This window comes from Electrona antarctica (genome assembly GCF_951216825.1).
Source record: "Electrona antarctica genome assembly, chromosome: 19".
Taxonomy (NCBI): Eukaryota; Metazoa; Chordata; class Actinopteri; order Myctophiformes; family Myctophidae; genus Electrona; species Electrona antarctica.
In genome coordinates, this window is record NC_136800.1 from 23,678,779 (window position 1) to 23,696,688 (window position 17,910).

The following is a 17,910-nucleotide window of genomic DNA, read 5'->3' on the forward strand; positions in this document are numbered from 1 at the left end:
TGGAGTGAATGTGGAAATATAGTGGCCCTCTGGAGTGAGTGTGGAAATATAGTGGCCCTCTGGAGTGAATGTGGAAATATAGTGGCCCTCTGGAGTGAGTGTGGAAATATTGTGTACCTCTGGAGTGAGTGGGGAAATATAGTGGCCCTCTGGAGTGAGTGTGGAAATATAGTGGCCCTCTGGAGTGAGTGTGGAAATATAGTGGCCCTCTGGAGTGAGTGTGGAAATATAGTGGCCCTCTGGAGTGAGTGTGGAAATATAGTGGCCCTCTGGAGTGAGTGTGGAAATATAGTGGCCCTCTGGAGTGAGTGTGGAAATATTGTGTACTGTACCTCTGGAGTGAGTGTGGAAATATAGTGGCCGAAATATAGTGACCCTCAAAGTTGCCCACCTCTGATATAGCTTGTACATCTTCTTAAAACCTTTTGGAAGAATCTTGAAAGTGCCCTTTTTAACATAAATCTTTGTCCTCTGTTGAGTGATGATGTTCAAGCATTTGATTCATCCCAATACAGTAGACAGAGTGCAGTTTTGCACATAGTTTTAGAGCACAAGTGTCACCCATCGCAGTACCACAGGTTGGAAGAGAGATGGAGCCACTGCACTTATTATTTATTCTGCAACAAATGCATTGAATACATTCAGAATGTCTGTATTACCATCAATATAGGCAGCTCAACTGGATACAACATATTTATACTGGAAAAGGAATAGATGTCACCCGTAAAAGTTTCCCCGTTTATTTTAAAATAACCCTTTTCTTTGTTTTCTTTATTTTTTTCAATGAAATATTAATATATTTTTTAAATTAGTCCATCTTTCTGCAGACTTTTAAAATACAGCTGTATGGCATAACCAACTATTTATATACTCCTTCAACATAATACATTTTGCATGAAACTAAAGGTTGGATCCATAGGATTGGAGTTCAATGACACATGTATTGTTACATGTACACTAAATGCATTGCATATACATATAGCCCGTTTCAACCAAACAGATTACTGAACAATAGCTGTTGTTTTTGTCTGCAGGGGGGAGCAGGAATCAGAGGGAGCAAAGGAGAGGTGAGAGGTCCACGCACGCATGCAAGGGCATGTGCGCGCACACACACACGCGCGCGCACACACTCTCACACACACACACACACACACACACACACACGCACACACACATGCGCGCGCGCACACGTGCAGACCCATGGGTCCAATTAAGGCCATGGGTCCGTCTCATTGTGTTGCATCAGAGGAACTACACTACTATACTGTACTAGTTATTGGTAGTGCAATGAAAAAGAGTATATTGTACATTATTTACATTAACATGTTTTAATAAAACATAATAATAATAATAGTGTTATATTAAATTTGTGTTTGGCCAATTTGGGGTCGCACTTGACTTAACTGAGATGCTTGTTGTTGTGTGGTGGTGTTGTTGTTAGAAAGGTGTTTTGGGAGACCCTGGAGTCAGAGGGGCTGATGGGAAAAAAGGAGAAATGGGCCAATCAGGTGCCTTGGGATCTAGAGGATTCTCTGGTCAGGACGGGATGCCAGGGCAACCAGGGGTCCCTGGGTATCCTGGGAAGCCGGTGAGTCCAACTACCAACATTCTATACTGTACAGTACTACTACTTACTGACTGGGCTTTCATATTTAGCACCTTCAGTCCCTCAGAGATCTTTTCGCTTTTCTGTGGCTTGTTTTCGGCAAGCGCTGTGAGCAGGGTTCATTTCGCTGACTAAAACTATGACGGAACATGTTCATCGACTACCTTTTTTCACTCACAAAAACTCTCTGCATTCTATGTATGTGTTTAGCTTTTCTATTGTCACTCTGGATGAGACGGAGCAGCATCTGCTAAACGCCTAAATTGTAAATTGTAGCCTACTGTACATAAAATACTCAAATCCTCCTGATATTGTGTTCAAGGGGAAACCACCCACTGAAGACCAGCTGATGAAGATCTGTGCCAATGTTCTACGAAGTATGTTCCTCTGTTGCCCCCAAATGTTTTACCTTGAGGCCCGAAGGAGACATTTAGAGTCTCCCCGGGAACCAAAATATGAAAATGACATGATGCATGCATCACTTAAGCCCTGTTTTATAGTGAAAATCGCCGATCTACAAGGTCACAACGCGTCACATTGTGTCGGGATGCTATATTAACACATTAAGCTGGGGACCCCTGTAACAATTTTGGGCATACAGTACAAGGTTTCCATGTACATTATAATTTGCAAGCAGTGGTTCAGTGTAAGCACTTCTCAAACAATGGGTCGGGACCGATTTGTGGGTCTCAAACACATTTGTATGGGTTACTTTATTTTTTGTTTCTTTGTTCTTGTTTTTTGTTTTTAATTAAACAAAATGGTTCCCAAACTAATATCTGGCTGACGCTGCCCGGACCCCCATATGAAAATATTTGGACACTCATACAAGATTTGTGTTGTTAAAATGTTTCAGAAATATTCAAATATTTTGACATTTCTTGAAGATTTCTTTAAAAATAGCTGATACAAGCTTGCAATGTGAGCTTGTAGATCAGTTATTTCCTAGATGGCTGATGTATATAGGGTTTAATGATATATAGCCTACTTGGCCATTTTTCCGGAGACCCCCTCAAGGACCCCTGCATGGGGTTCCCCGGACCACTGTGTCTACAATATGTCCACCGGTGCCCCTGTGTGACTCTGTGTCGCTCTGCTTCTCTCTCTCACTCTATGCACGCACGCACGTGCGCACACACACACACACACACACACACACACACACACACACACACACACACACACACACACACACACGCTCAGACGAGCTCCCCCAGCTCCTGCAGATGGTGTCCCCTCCCAACAGAGGAGAGTGTGGTCGGTGTGAAGGAGTAGCGGGCCCTCCAGGTGAGCTCGGTCCTCCTGGTTCTGACGGCTCCAGGGGACCTACTGGATACCCAGGTCAGACCGGACAGTCAGGATACCCTGGAGAGCCAGGCCACATGGGAGTCCCAGGACTGAAAGGTGAGGTCTTCAGTGAGGACACACACCTACACCTATACTATACCATCATTAATGTCATATCCCAGGGGGTCTTCAATGTGTTTTGCAGGCCAAGGAACCTTCAGCTGAGAGAAAGATGAAGCAGGGACCCTCCGTATTATATGGAATTATGTTGCAGATTAAACTTTTACATATTTCATAGATATAGCTTCATAGACTTGTTTGACAACAATATCATCAGTATGGTGTATGTTCTTTTTTCATCTTACCCCTAATACTTGGTACACTTGACCTTTGGCTCTGTACCTTGCCTGCTCGTTTTTTAACCTGACTCCGCCAGATGGGGGCAGTATTGAGTTCACAAGTTCACAATACAGCCTACATCTGGGATCGCTCAAGGATTGGCCCTTTCCCCTGGTCGAAACAATCAGCGGCAGCTACGTGCGGGATCTTGGCGAGACCGGGTGTGACAGCATCGAGAAGCACCTGTTGCAATTGTATTTCCTCATGCCTTAAAATTGGAATGTCGTTTTCTATTCTTGAAGGTAATGTCAAGCGTCGACATTACCTACACATCCGACACGATATATCGTGATTTTGTGTCTGTGTGTGTGTGTGAGTGTGTTAAACCTAATGCTATCATGCGTTCGTTAACACTTTTATCGTTTGCAGGTTATTTTTACTTTGCTGCTGGCGCAGCTACTGATTGGTCAGAGGTGTAGCAGTCGCCAGCGAATGTCCGCAAAAAATCGACAGCAGAGAGAAAAAATAACAAAATAATACATTCGTTGCTGGGGCGCCCGCTGGCCAAGTGGTCCAGGCGCATGCCACATAGCCTATAGGCTTTGGCTTGACAGCGTGTCGCGTGTTCGAGTCCCGTTCATGACGACCTTTGCTGCATGTCTCTACCCTTCTCTCTCTGTCCATCTTCACTTGATACTATCAATAAAGACAGAAAAGCAAAAAACAAATCTTGAAAAAAAAAAAAACATTGTTGCTGATGTGAAAGCTTGCATTGAAGTTTTTTTAAGCAAAAATTCGCCCCCTTAATATCCCAAATATCTGAAACTATTTTTGCCGAATGTTCCCCCCAGAATGAAAGGATACTAGGGTGCTTAAAGTGCTTAAAGATGGAGTGCCGTGGTTTTTGTATTTTTCCAGTTTTCATGTTTTTATGAGGTGACAGTACTTTATTTGACCCCTTTATGTGCAATAATGTCTTCCATTTGTATTTAAGGTTTCTTCATGGAGGCTGAAACCTTGACAGTCAAACGTGCCAATGAAAAAAACTGTGATAATGTGACATCACAATATCATCCCCTCCCCTAAACCCTCCCCTTTAGCATACAACAACATCTGTGGGTGGGGCTTCAATTCAGGTGGATCACCACCCACCAGGCAAACCAGGCATACTTAATGAACTGGCGGGCGTGTCCACATCAAAATGACAATTTCAACAAATACTGTACACTTTTTTGAAAAAAATCTTCCTCCTTATATAACAACAATACCTGATGATCATGTTTTCGGGAGGGAAAAAAATTAATAAATAACCATTTAATCATCAATCATCTTTCTGTGTGCAGGTGACATCGGACCCCGAGGCTTGAAGGGGGCTAAAGGTGAGGGAGACACTGGCTCCTCAGGCGCACCTGGAGCACAAGGTAAGGGAATTATCTTAATTTAGATCTGGATTCAAGTTCATACAGACAGATCATAAGACAGGCTGTTTTAGGGGGAATGTACTCGTTACTTTGTTCGGTGACTGACTAGTCCTGTACGAGTGTAACATCACCCACAGCAGTGTAGTTCTGTACAAGCATAATTCAACCATTATTTGATAGTTTAAATTCGTTCTCAAACCTTTTCATGTCAAGGACATCCAAATTCATGTGTAGGCCTATGTTACATAAATTAGGTGAATTAAAAGAAAACTTAAGGTGGTGTGAAAACCAGCAGATCTACAAGCTCACAACACGTTGTGATGTGACACGTTGTGAGCTGGTAGATCAGCTATTTCCACTAGTTTGGGTCTCGGGGAAGCATCACATTGCTCTTTTGGAGTAGGTTTAGGGTTGTGAGCGAGGAACATGCCTCTCCTTCGAACTTTCGAGCAAAATAGTTTGGGAACCACTGGACGTTAGTTTGGAGGTCCTTGAAAATCAAAAGGCTGAGAACCAGGGGTTTAAACTTTAAAGGGGTTGTTGTGTGTTATATGTTTATTACTGTACATGTGTTCTTGTTTTTCAGGCATGCAGGGTCCCAGGGGCAGAGATGGGGACGGACATCCAGGCCCTCCAGGGGCATCAGGGAGGGCCGGCAGCCCTGGTGGCCCAGGGAAGAGAGGCCCTCCTGGGGTGACAGGAGTATGTGACCCTGCCTCCTGCTACCAGCCCTATGGAAGACATCCACATGAACAGTACAACAAAGGACCCAGCTACTAGCATGCTAGCAGGCTAATATCAGTCTTCCACAATAACAGTACAGCAAAGGACCTACAGTAGCTACAAGCATGCTAGCAGGCTAATATCTCAAAGTTTCTCAACACCAGGTCCCGACTCCCGGGACCACCAGGGGTCCAACTCTGCAACTGAGTGTACAGATCTGTACTCTATTTGGTCCACCCGAAACCTTTGGGCACAGTAGATTTCCTGTATCTTGGTGTATTTTAACAGTGAGTTTGATACTTTTTATCAGGCTTTACTAGCATAGGAAAATTACGGGTATCTACATTTTGTAATTTCATACATTACAAACAAACCTAAAGGGTTGAGTTGCATACAAATCTGGAGAAATTTGCGAGCCAAGGAGACAGGGTAAAAAAATCAGGAATCTCCAGCCAAAATCAGGTTTTGGCAGAAGTTTTGTAGAACGAACAGCGATATTTACACGCACGCACATGCACACACACACACACACACACACACACACACACACACACACACACACACACACACACGCACACACACAAATTCAGGGAATTCGAAAAATAAGTGCTAGTTTTCTACGTTCAAAACGGCACCTTTAGGAAACTACACCCACATTCACCAGTAGGATTTGACTAGTTTTTTTAGAAGTGCAAATACTACTTCATCATCGTGTAAAATAACTTTTTTAAAGCACACTAATGTTATGTTTATATACTTTACACTCACCTCAGCCTTGGATCATTCTTGTCTTACTGAAGTTGTAGCCTACTTTTTTTTGTCATTAATTGTTCAATGTCAAATATGTACAAATTATTATTATTATTATTAGTAGTAGTAGTAGTAGTAGTAGTAGTAGTAGTAGTAGTATTAGTAGTAGTAGTAGTAGTAGTAGTAGGTAGTAGTAGTAGTAGTAGTAGTAGTAGTAGTAGTGGTAGTATTATTGTATTAGTATTATTAGTCTTTGTCATGTTAATGTCAGAATGTGACCATTGGTCAACATGTAAAAGAATATATGAAGACTATGATGGTGCACTGGTGGTATTGCTACTATTTTTATGTGTATCTTTGATATTTAAAATGCTGTGTTTACTCCTGTAAAACTGCTGTTTAAAGTAAATGTCAATAAATTATTTGTAAGAAAAAAAGAAAAGGAAAATCTTAATCCCTCATCTTTAAAAAAAATCTTACTACATCATTTGTAATCTTACTCTACCCTTAACATAACAGAAAGTCAGGTGAGGTGACAGGTTACTAAAATATTAAAGGTTGTTCCTTTATTTATAAAAGGTTTATTAGTATGTTTAGGACAGCAATTTTATTATTGGCATTTCTAATTGAGAACAATGCCAACAATCGCTGATCTACAAGCTCACAACGTGGCGCGCTGTGACACATTGTGACCTTGTAGATCAGCCGTTTTTCGGTGCGTTTTTAAGTAGTCTGACTCCTTTTACACGGCGACCATCTCCAGATAAAACGGCAAAGTCCCGTTGCGTTCTCATTTTTTATTGACCCTTTACACGAGAACGCACACTTTATGAAAACGCTATAATATCGCTAGGTGGCGGTAACGGGCTGCCAAATAGACCAGTCACCCATGTTATGTACAAGAAGAAGAGCCAGCTCCGCCTTCACGCAACAGTTTCAATGTTCCCCGTGTCAATCACACTACAACACACACTACAAGTACACACTTCAACCCCCACTTTTCAATAACTTACATAGCTTGCTGTGTTAGGTGTTAGACTACGAGACCATTTTGCGCATTGGCCGTGAGTTCAAGACGCGATTTTGGCGGTCACTTTATTTTCTCACATATTAAAAACGCTACCAGTTAGGAATAAATAATACTGAGGTAAATGTGATGTTAATTAATAGGTTAATAGGGGAGAGTGATTCCTTTTTGTTTAATCCCCTGGGGAGGGGACTGGATTTTCTGGTTTATTAACCAGGCTAGTGACAGACAGCCCAGAGCATGCAGGCATAGCGCGCCACGGGATGGTTATATATTTTATAATACATTAGGCTACATAAACGCTGCTGCCGCGGCTGCCACCTATCACAATTAAGGCATTTTATTTACATCATGGTTTTACATTCACCATCGCTGATGAGCAGCGCTTTGTAGGCGAGGAGGGAGGCTTGGTCAGGAACTCCATTATATCATAATTATGCATCAATGTAATAATATATGCGCTGCGAGCCAACGTGAGCCATGATGTCATAAGTTTTGCGGATTCACCGTTTTGCCTGTTTACACGGAGAAGGGATAAAACGGCGTTCTCAAAGATTTCCACTCTGGGAGGTGGTTTCACTTTGATGCGTTTTCACCTCCTGAGAACACCCTTCTCGTCTAAAAGGACCCCAGCAAACGATACTTTATTTTGTCGTTTCTTATGAACACCATCCTCGTCTAAAAGCCACCTTAGATGAGAGGTTTGACAGTAAAACAGTTGGACACAGTCAGCACAAACTATTAGCTTTTCTCATCACACTTTATTTTCAGTACATATTCAACGCAGGAATTGAATTATAATTTCAAGGGGAAATATAATTTGTAGGGCCTATTTGTATTGTATCCAGGGACCCTCATGGTTCCTTGGGGGGGCTCCAATGGTCCCTTACAGGTGTGCATGCACCTCTGACGGTGTACACATGGACATGACAGGCTGGATTAACCAACCTTAATCAAATGGCTCCATGTGGTTCCATTTGTACACTCTCAGAGTTATGGGGTTCCTTGGAATGAAAAAATAAATAAAGAAGAGAACCACTCTGCTACACTAAAAGGAACAGAGCCTTCATTAGTATCATTGGAAACACCCTTGAAGGAAGTAAAGGATAGGCCAAATTTCATCCCAACATGACTGCTGTACAGTGGAAAAAATGTTGGCTTCCCACGCGGGAGACCTGGGTTCGAATGATGTACACCTGTACACTCTAGATGTCAGGAAATATTTGTTTCAGTGATAATTATGGCCAAACTGTCATACATGTACGTCCACAGACTTATGCCTCTGGCGGACAGGAATCAGACATTCTGAGCAGCACATCACTCCGCTGTCAGGATGGGTTTCTCTCTGTTTTCCCTGAATGGAAAGAAGAAAAGATAATAATTATGCATTAAAAGTAATGAACATTGTGTTGCTCGTGTGGTGCAGTGGTTGTGGGTTAAATTCCACCGCGGTGCGTCTACACAATCACAATTGGCCCGTATTCTAGGGAGGGAAGCCTGACGGGGAGGGTGATAATTGTTACTGCATGTAATCCTATGGGCTGGGGGTGGAGCCTGTCAGCAGGGAGTGTTGGGCGGGAGCAGTATACAGTAGGACAAAGGCTCCGTATCGTTCCAGTTCAGGGGGCTTCTCACTTAACCTGACTCCGCCAGATGGGGCAGCAGAGAGTACACTGGGTTCCCCCCTCCTGCTCCCATCTGGGAACTCTCCCGGCCACAAAACGGCCTGGCCAATCAGCAGCAGCTATCCCGTCTCTAGCTGCTGCTGATTGGCCAGGCCTTTTTGTGGCCGGCATCAAGTCTGCCTGAGAGTTCCCAGATGGGAGCAGGAGGGGGAACCCAGTGTACTCTCTGCTGCCCCATCTGGCGGAGTCAGGTTACTGGCAGGTGAGTAGGATTAAATCCTACTGGTCAGTAGGATTCAACAGCAGTCGTGTGTGTGGGGGCGGAATCATTTTTGGCAAAAATAACTGGGGGAGAAAGGCGTTAAAACAAAAGTCATGAACATTGTATTAATACTAGGTATTAAAACTCATTCAGTGCCACCTGGTGGACACCAATTTTGGCCCTCGTTGCCACCGAATCCCATTATAAATAAAAGAAAGAAATTGAAATTCTATTGTGCATGTCATGTGAATGTCATCACCTGCACACCAGATTAGAGGAATTTTCAAAATATGGATTAAAAAAAAAAGGCGTCCATAGGCGTCACGTGGCAACGAGGGCGTCACGGGAAAGGCATCCGAAGGCGTCACGTGGCATGGAATGAGTACCGTAGTGCACCCTCAGGTGTTTGGATTGTTTTAAATAAGACAGTGTACCTCCTGTGTTCAATGTCTTCAATGGTCTCAGGCAGGTGGACATTGCGTGTCTCTGGAAGCAGAGATGCTGACAGACAGGCGATCAAAGCTATCAGGCAGAACACTGCATTGGGCAGAGGCAACCACACGTCTTCCAGTAAGATGATCAGAGGGGCACAGGACACCCCTATGCGGCCTATAGATGAGCAGAAACCTAGCCCGTTCTGTCTGCAAAAAATACAGACACTATTTTCAGGTAGGCCTAATACAGAAGAGCCATAGTTATAGAGATGGTATGTGTGGCATAGGTCTTTAAATGTTTTTTTTCTAATTTCTTTGATTTCACGTGACAGCAGAGAATCATAGTGAAATAATGAGATATTGGTTAAAGGTTGGGTGATTTTCTTTGGTTCAAATAAGTGTTAAATAGCTATATAGTCTCATAGTACTCTTATGTTTGTTCAGTAACAGGAGTCTCCATGTCTCTCCAGCTCTTTATTAAACTGAAATCCATTTCCAGGTCAGGATACCAATTTTATCCAATCAGGAAAGAGACCTCAGACAGGATACATATCAACAATCTGAAATTGTATGTTCTGTTCATAAAAGAGTTGTAAAGAGTTTTGGAAATACCGTTTATAGAACTAAATCGAACTGAACACATCACAGCAGAGAAAACAGCATTTCGGTTGTTGACATTTGCTCTTGGTTTCTTGGCTCTTGTCCCAAAATGCAATGTAGGTGTTGACCAGACAGTGGAGTTGTGTCTGCCCTGAAACTGGGAGGTCGGGGTTCGATCCCCGGCCGGGTCATACCAACGACTGTAAAAATGGGACCCAATGTCTGTCTGCTTGGCACTCAGCATCAATGGGTTGGATTGGGGGGTCAAATCAACTAATCAAATTATTCCCGAGCGAGGCACAGCTGCGGCTAACCGCTCCAAAAGATGGGTCAAATGCGGAGAACAAATTTCACTGCAGTAACGTGTGTGACAAATCGTACAACTTTGACTTTGGTGTTAGCAGTGCTTTCTTTGACTTATTCTCTTTGAGATCCGTCTGCTCGCCACTGCTAGAGCCGAACGTGTTACTCAAGTAAAAGATCTGTGTGCCTCTTGCACCAGTGAATATTAGATGCAGGTATTTGTACTGACCTGAGAACTGTGGGGAAAAGTTCTGTGGTGTACAGCGTGGTGACGGTGAATGCAGCCTCTGCACAGCCTTTACCCAAAACTGACATAGCTGTCTGCAGCTCCCACATGCCTGGACAGAAGATCCGCATTTAAACTTCAAACATGACATTTCAAACTACAACAGCAGCTGCATGTGTGAAAGGAATATCTGCATCACACATTACATTAAAACTGAAATAAACAAACAAACAAACAAACAAATGTGTTAGAGGCCGATGCTTCCATTCCCAGCAGTACATGATCACCACATACATGGTGCAACAAAATTGTCTACCAAAGAGTGGCAACACTGAGTCAAGACAAGTACAATCTGCATCTTATTCAAAACCATGACATCGAGCTATTGAAATGATGTGAAGCCTTCGAAGCTATAGTTACACAGGCTGTCTACACAGTAGTGCTGTTTCCACTATTGGTTCATTCAAAATCTGAATTTGTACGTTTGGGTCCCAAGAGAATTTTAGAGGAGTGGAAGTGGTGAGCTTGCAAAAATAAAAACAACAACAACAACAAACAAACAGAGAGTACGGTACTTAAGTAAATGTACTTAGTTACTGTCCACCACTGAATAAGGTGGACATACTGTAATTACCTTTAGGAAGGAATATGTTGCAGAACAGACAGATTGCAGTCAGCAGAAGTGACCCAGCCTGGTTGGCCCTGCGACCTATTATGTTCAAAGTGTAACAGATGAAGGCTTTGGCTGGAAGCTCGATGGCTCCATAGATGAACTGAGTGATGTAAATGTTGAGCCCAAATCCAGACACATTCAAGCTGATCCCATAGTATGTAGAGGCCACCCCATACCTGCACACGCACGCACGCACGCACGCACGCACGCACGCACGCACGCACGCACGCACGCACGCACGCACGCACGCACACACACACACACACACACACACACACACACACACACACACACACACACACACACACACACACACACACACACACTTAATATATACTAGACCGGTGCCTGGCTGTAGAGTACTGAGTCGGTAACGGGCTATGCAATACCCGTTGTACCTGTGCCACCCATCTGTCTGTGTCCCTTTCATGCCCATATATGGAGATTTCCCTATCTGTCTCTCTGTGTCCCTTTATTCCAATATATGGAGTACTGTGTCAGGCATGCCCAAATATGGAGTGTTGTGATATCAGAACAGGCCAGCTCCATATATGGACTCTGGGCAGGGGCCCTGTCCAGAGCCCGGGCAGAGGCCTTTTGTGGCAGTTCTGGACAACCGGGGTCTGACCGACTCGAGACAGAGTCCGACTCGAGACTGTACACACGTACAGACTTACAGAGACGTGGTGCATTTATAGATAGATAGATGTACAGGCCACCTCATACCTACATTAAGTAGACAAAATAGATAATTAGATCATCGTTGTCAGGTGGAAACCTTGAAAACAAAAACTGTCACTTTTCAGGAAATGGATAAAATAACCTGTATTCCAATGGATAAATTGTAGTTATTATTTAGTCACATACATACATATACCACATAGTCTATTTACCAGACAGTGGCAGTGAGTAGAGTCAGTCTCCTCAATCTGGGTGTTCTCAGAAGATCCAGATAGGAGTAAACTCTGTCTTCATTCTCCACTATTATCACAGTGGAGAGGACCTGCAGGTTAGTAAGTAGTTAAGCAAGCAAGCCGGCGGCCAGTCAGTATTAAAGCAAGCAAGTGAGTATATGTGAGTTCAGGTTCAGTTAAAATAGTAAAAAAGGTGCCCTTGGATCAGACGGGATAAGACAGAAAGAAACGGGAGATCTCTTTTAAACTTGAGTGCAAGATCTTATCTCCCATTTTGTATCTGATGGTATTATGCAGTGTACACTGAACATGGTATTGTAAATTGCAGAGTGTACGCTGAATGTAGTATTGCGTATATTGCAGTGTACAGTACTGAACATAGTACCTGGGGATTAAGCTCAGCCATGAATTTCTGTCTGCGGTTGACCTCTGCACACCTGCTCAGGTAAAGATGAGCCTCGTTCACCTTTCCGTTACTTATCAACCACCTGGCAGATTCAGGGACCCACCTAGGACAAAGATAATGATTGATTCCATCAAGGTCACAAATGCCGTAAGATCAGTGGTTCTCAAACTGTGGTTAGGGACCCCAAATGATTTATGACTAAAAACATTTATACAAATAGGGCCTACATTTAAATTAAATTAATACATTAATACATAAAAATGATAAAATAAGACCATTACTGCATGAAATCAATTATACTATACACAAATGGTCAAAATTATCCAAATCTTCAAATATTATTGGCTAAGAAAGAGGCAGGAAAGATTCTTCCTCACCTCCATGTCATGACTGCCAACACCAGTGGCATGGTGACTGTGACAGTCAGGTGTCTCCAGTCATTTACCAAGTAGGCCACAGCAGGCAGTATAGCTGTAGAAACACTCCAGTCCGTACTCATCAGAATGGCCACCATAGTGCGATGCTTATTGTCTGTCCACTCTACACCTGTGATTATAGATAGATAGCAGGGATAAAGCATGATAAAAAACAACAAATCCAACCCTGTTTCCTTTTAACCTTTTCCTTTTAAAGAGTTAGTGAGTGTCCTTTTAAAGAGTTAGTGTCGAAGTGTCCTTGAGCAAGATGCTGAACCCCTAATTTCTCCCGATGTGCAGGTTGGTGCCTTGGATGGTTTCCTCCGCCATCAATGTATGGATGTGTGTGTGAATGGTGCCTTGCATGGTTTCCTCCGCCATTGGTCTATGAATGTGTGTGTGAATGGTGCCTTGCATGGTTTCCTCCGCCATTGGTCTATGAATGTGTGTGTGAATGGTGCCTTGCATGGTTTCCTCCGCCATTGGTCTATGAATGTGTGTGTGAATGGTGCCTTGCATGGTTTCCTCCGCCATCAGTGTATGGATGTGTGTGTGAATGGTGCCTTGCATGGTTTCCTCCGCCATCAGTGTATGAATGTGTGTGTGAATGGTGCCTTGCATGGTTTCCTCCGCCATCAGTGTATGGATGTGTGTGTGAATGGTGCCTTGCATGGTTTCCTCCGCCATCAGTGTATGGATGTGTGTGTGAATGGTGCCTTGCATGGTTTCCTCCGCCATCAGTGTATGGATGTGTGTGTGAATGGTGCCTTGCATGGTTTCCTCCGCCATCAGTGTATGGATGTGTGTGTGAATGGTGTCTTGCATGGTTTCCTCCGCCATCAGTGTATGGATGTGTGTGTGAATGGTGCCTTGCATGGTTTCCTCCGCCATTGGTGTATGAATGTGTGTGTGTGAATGGTGCCTTGCATGGTTTCCTCCGCCATTGGTCTATGAATGTGTGTGTGAATGGGTGAATGTAATGCACAATCTATGTAAAGCTCCTTAGATAAAAGCGCTATATAAATGCACTATAAAAATTAGGGATGTCCCGATACACTTTTTTCGTTCCCGATCCGATCCCGATACAACCAGTAAGACGCCTGGAGGCGAGAAGCGACCTCGCCCCGGCCTAAAGGGCGAGGTCGCGTGCACTGGCCATATATGGAGCGTGTCTTGAGTGTACAGGGTTTGATGAGTTCAGATCAACATATGGAATGTCAGAACAGGTCAGCTCCATATATGGAGATCTAGGGGTGGCAGCGGTGGCAGTGTCTTGAGTGTACAGGGTTTGATGAGGGCACAGGTATGGCCGGGCCTTAATTTTGGGGGCCTGTTGAGAACTCAGGCTGCCGGGCGGCTGCACATATAACTTTGGGGCAGGCCCGTCTAGAGTTTAAATGGACAGGTCAAAAGGGAGACATCGAAGAGGAAGGATGGATGGGGAAGGATCAACATATGGAATGTCAATACAGGTTCTGACATATATCCATTTACTAATATTGATGACATCAGGGATCTCCATATATGGGCTTAATTGCGACAGCAGGTCGCATATACTATGATATGATCACTGATTTACTATCATCCCTGATGATGTCATAGTGATGCCACAAGACCTGTGCACAATATATGGGGGCTTTCCCCATGTATGGGGATTTTACTATCATCCCTGATGATGTCATAGTCACGAGACCTGGGCACAATATATGACGTGACGTTACAAATTGAGTGACAAAATTTTGTGTGTCATGACGTGACAAAAACCCAAGGTATAGTTAACTGTGACCTTCGGTCGCAACAACAATTTCTCTGTTAGCCGATACCGATACCAAATACCGATACCAGTGTTGTGATCTCGTGTTGTGTTTATAGCTATCTAGCTATATATCTCATGTTGTGTTTATAGCAGACTCCTCACTCAAATGTGCACTTGCAGTTTGGGCAACTCGAACGCAAACTCCACATGCCCCAACATTTTATTAGCTGCCATAGTGTCAACCCCTTACCCCTGTGTCCGATCGGTGGTTAGACTGGCATATTCGGCGATACCGATATGACAAATAAAGGCCGATACCGATACTTTTCCGATACCGATACAGTATCGGGGCATCTCTAATATAAATGCACCATTTAATCCTTTAGATCGTTTAAACATGAGTACATTTAAACATCAAACTCACAGAGGACTATGGACATGATGCTGATCCCAGAAAGTCCAAGTCCAGTAAAGAATCTCATGACAGCAAACATGGCAAAAGAAGACGAGAATGCACTTCCACACCCAAACAAGATGGCCACCAAGTAGGAGAGCAGCAGCATTCTCCTCCTGCCATACCTGTCACAAAACGAAATATATGGCGTAAATATATTTCTGTAAATCATATCTTTATTATTTTGCATACAAAGTCGCTAACAGTTATGTCAACAACCATAAGGTAATGGATATGTTTTCCAAGGGATCCAATAGTTATTCTTTTTTGTCACAAGCTATAAACCAACAGACACATTTAACTACTTTCACTTTAAGAATTTCCAGAAATAGTGAAAATGGGTGATTTGAAAATGTCAAGCGACATTTCTTCCACAGCCTAGTGGGAATATGCGTGCAGTTTCACAGCAATTGGGCATTGCATTCATGATTTGAGGCATTTTGTTCAAAACGGACCAATTCTGCAAACTTTGGAAGGCAATCTTAGCCATCGGGATGGAATATCCTATAGACAATCGGACAGACTATAGCGATATAGTGTGTACCGATTTGCATGATATATGGATAAAATCTGTACGAGAAATGTAAAAAATAGGCCTCATTGTGGCACTATAACAGGCTGTTCTGGAAACTTTGAGGCATATGTTTGGAATTGGCATCCAGGGAGTGTGTGTGCACAGTTTGGCATCGACTGGGGAAACGGTGCCAGAAGTTTTCGAAACTCTCTGGCACTGTTGATGGGCGGACACACAGTGCAAAACATACTCTCTCGGCCTGGTGGAGTCAATTAGGGATTGGATGGCATCACCACCTGTCATAATGTGGAACTTTTTCAATAAAACAAAAGTGCTATGAGCACCTGTCACTGAGCCAATCAAATATCAAATAATAAGTTGTTTAGGAAAATAATGTTGCTCTTTTTTTCTATGAGCACCTGTCACTGAGCCAGCCAAATGTCACTGCTCCAAGCATGACGCCCATGAAGAAGATAGTTGCTGTGGTTTTGGTCATGCTCTTCCTGTCACACACCAGATCCCACTGTGGAGGCGCGCGCGCGCGCGCACACACACACACACACACACACACACACACACACACACACACACACACACACACACACTTTACTTTTATGTTTTTTTTACTTTTTGACATCAACAATTTAGGGCGGCAATTTTATGAATGCCACTTCGGCCATTTTCAACTGAGCCGAAAAATCACAGATCTGTGTGATGCGTTGGGCAGCTTGTCGATCGGCTATTCTTTTTGGTACCCTATCCCAGCGGCATAATTCCAACCCAAAACCTAGTGCTTTTGTGATCATGCACCCACAATGGTAAGAGGGAAGCATTAAGGATACATTTATGAATGCATGAAAAAGTACCTGTGTTGCCAGAGTGGACTTGAAAGTGGAGTTGTCGTACATCCATCCGTGCAGACAGTCCATTGTGGGCAGATCAGTGACGTTGGAGGCATTGAGCAGCAGCTGATACTGAGCCTCTGCAAACATCTGACATGAACTGGGAATCCCATCGTCTTGTACTGGAATGCCAACCTTAACCCTCTGTTCCAGCGTCAGATTCCTAAAGACAGTGCGGGTTCTCAAATATGTTCATGTCAACAACCGCAAAATTGAGAGGTCCAACGGATCTCCATTCTGAAAAGATTTTGTGCCTGGCTGGGACCCCATTTCAAGATGATTTGCCCTAAAGAAAATAGCTGCTCTGCAGGCTTTTGTAATTTAAACATGACAATTTACAAACATTTCAAAAATAGCAGGTCAACAAGCTCAACATTGTGAGCTTGTAGATCTGCTATTTATGAATATCCAAAGTATAAAATAGGGATAAAGTGGTTAACTTCGAGAACCACTTACCTGAAGACGCCTCCATCGTCGAGAGGGCTGAGATCACAGCGGTGAGAAGGCACCGCCGCTATGAAATTATTGAGTAAAAAGTGAAAGGGCAAAGTGACACGAGGAATGACTAACAGAAGAACTGTCCTCAGCTGGAACATCCCAAAGCCATCCAGTTCCATCAGCACATCGTCAAACTTCATGTTCACAATATAGTGAGGAGGCCAAGAAAACAGACGGAGAACAGAAAACAAATTTCTTAAGAGGGCTGAGATCAAAGAGGTGGGAGGGGACCGCAGCTATGAAATTATTCCGCAAAAAGGAGAAAAGGAAAAGTGACTCTGTCTTAAATAAGAAAGTGTCCTTTCTGTGATGACCCGTTCAGAGAATATTCAGAATGCAGCTTGACCCGTTCAGAGAATATTCAGAATGCAGCTTTGCTTTTAACCATTGTACTGTGAATGGTTAATGGTCAACATGGTAGAGTCAGGGTGCATGAATGAGTAGTGGACACACTGGACAGGACAGTGGTGGAAAGCACTGGCATTTGTACTTTACTTGAGTAATTCGTGTTTCCATACTTTTACTCCATTACATCTCGGATGCAAATATTGTACATTTACTCCATTGCGTTTATTTGAAAACTTGCAGATTTGGATTATTATTACAAAACATACATTAACCACTTCAGCCCTATACACATTAGGGCCATTTGAAAATAGTGATCTACATGCTCACAATGGATTGTGATGCAACATATTGTGAGCATTTAGATGATGAGATCTGCTATTTTCAAAAGATTTTTTATACATTTGAAAACTTACTTTGATGGCAATA

General features: G+C 43.2%; 2 protein-coding genes across 2 annotated transcripts in view; one reads left to right on the top strand and one right to left on the bottom strand.

Annotated features, from left to right (window-relative positions):
- The window catches only part of LOC306943045 (uncharacterized protein), a gene marked incomplete at its 5' end in the record, with an annotated part of 40,556 nt that extends 34,001 nt beyond the window's left edge, over positions 1-6,555 (top strand). The window contains 6 exons of the mRNA XM_079529251.1: positions 1,035-1,067; positions 1,442-1,588; positions 1,929-1,983; positions 2,810-3,010; positions 4,576-4,653; positions 5,240-6,555. Coding sequence (XP_079385377.1) covers positions 1,035-1,067; positions 1,442-1,588; positions 1,929-1,983; positions 2,810-3,010; positions 4,576-4,653; positions 5,240-5,433 — 708 coding nt within the window. The 3' untranslated portion in view covers positions 5,434-6,555. The remainder of the gene's footprint in view (positions 1-1,034; positions 1,068-1,441; positions 1,589-1,928; positions 1,984-2,809; positions 3,011-4,575; positions 4,654-5,239) is intronic.
- Positions 6,556-8,687: 2,132 nt separating this feature from the next.
- LOC306943046 (solute carrier family 22 member 7-like) lies at positions 8,688-17,276 on the bottom strand (the record flags this gene model as incomplete). Its single annotated transcript, XM_079529252.1, has 11 exons — positions 8,688-8,793; positions 9,475-9,681; positions 10,607-10,715; positions 11,238-11,452; positions 12,170-12,279; positions 12,576-12,699; positions 12,974-13,142; positions 15,193-15,347; positions 16,156-16,259; positions 16,603-16,801; positions 17,095-17,276. The coding sequence occupies 11 exons, from the start codon at positions 17,274-17,276 to the stop codon at positions 8,688-8,690; spliced, it is 1,680 nt and encodes a 559-aa protein (XP_079385378.1).
- Positions 17,277-17,910: the final 634 nt, after the last annotated feature.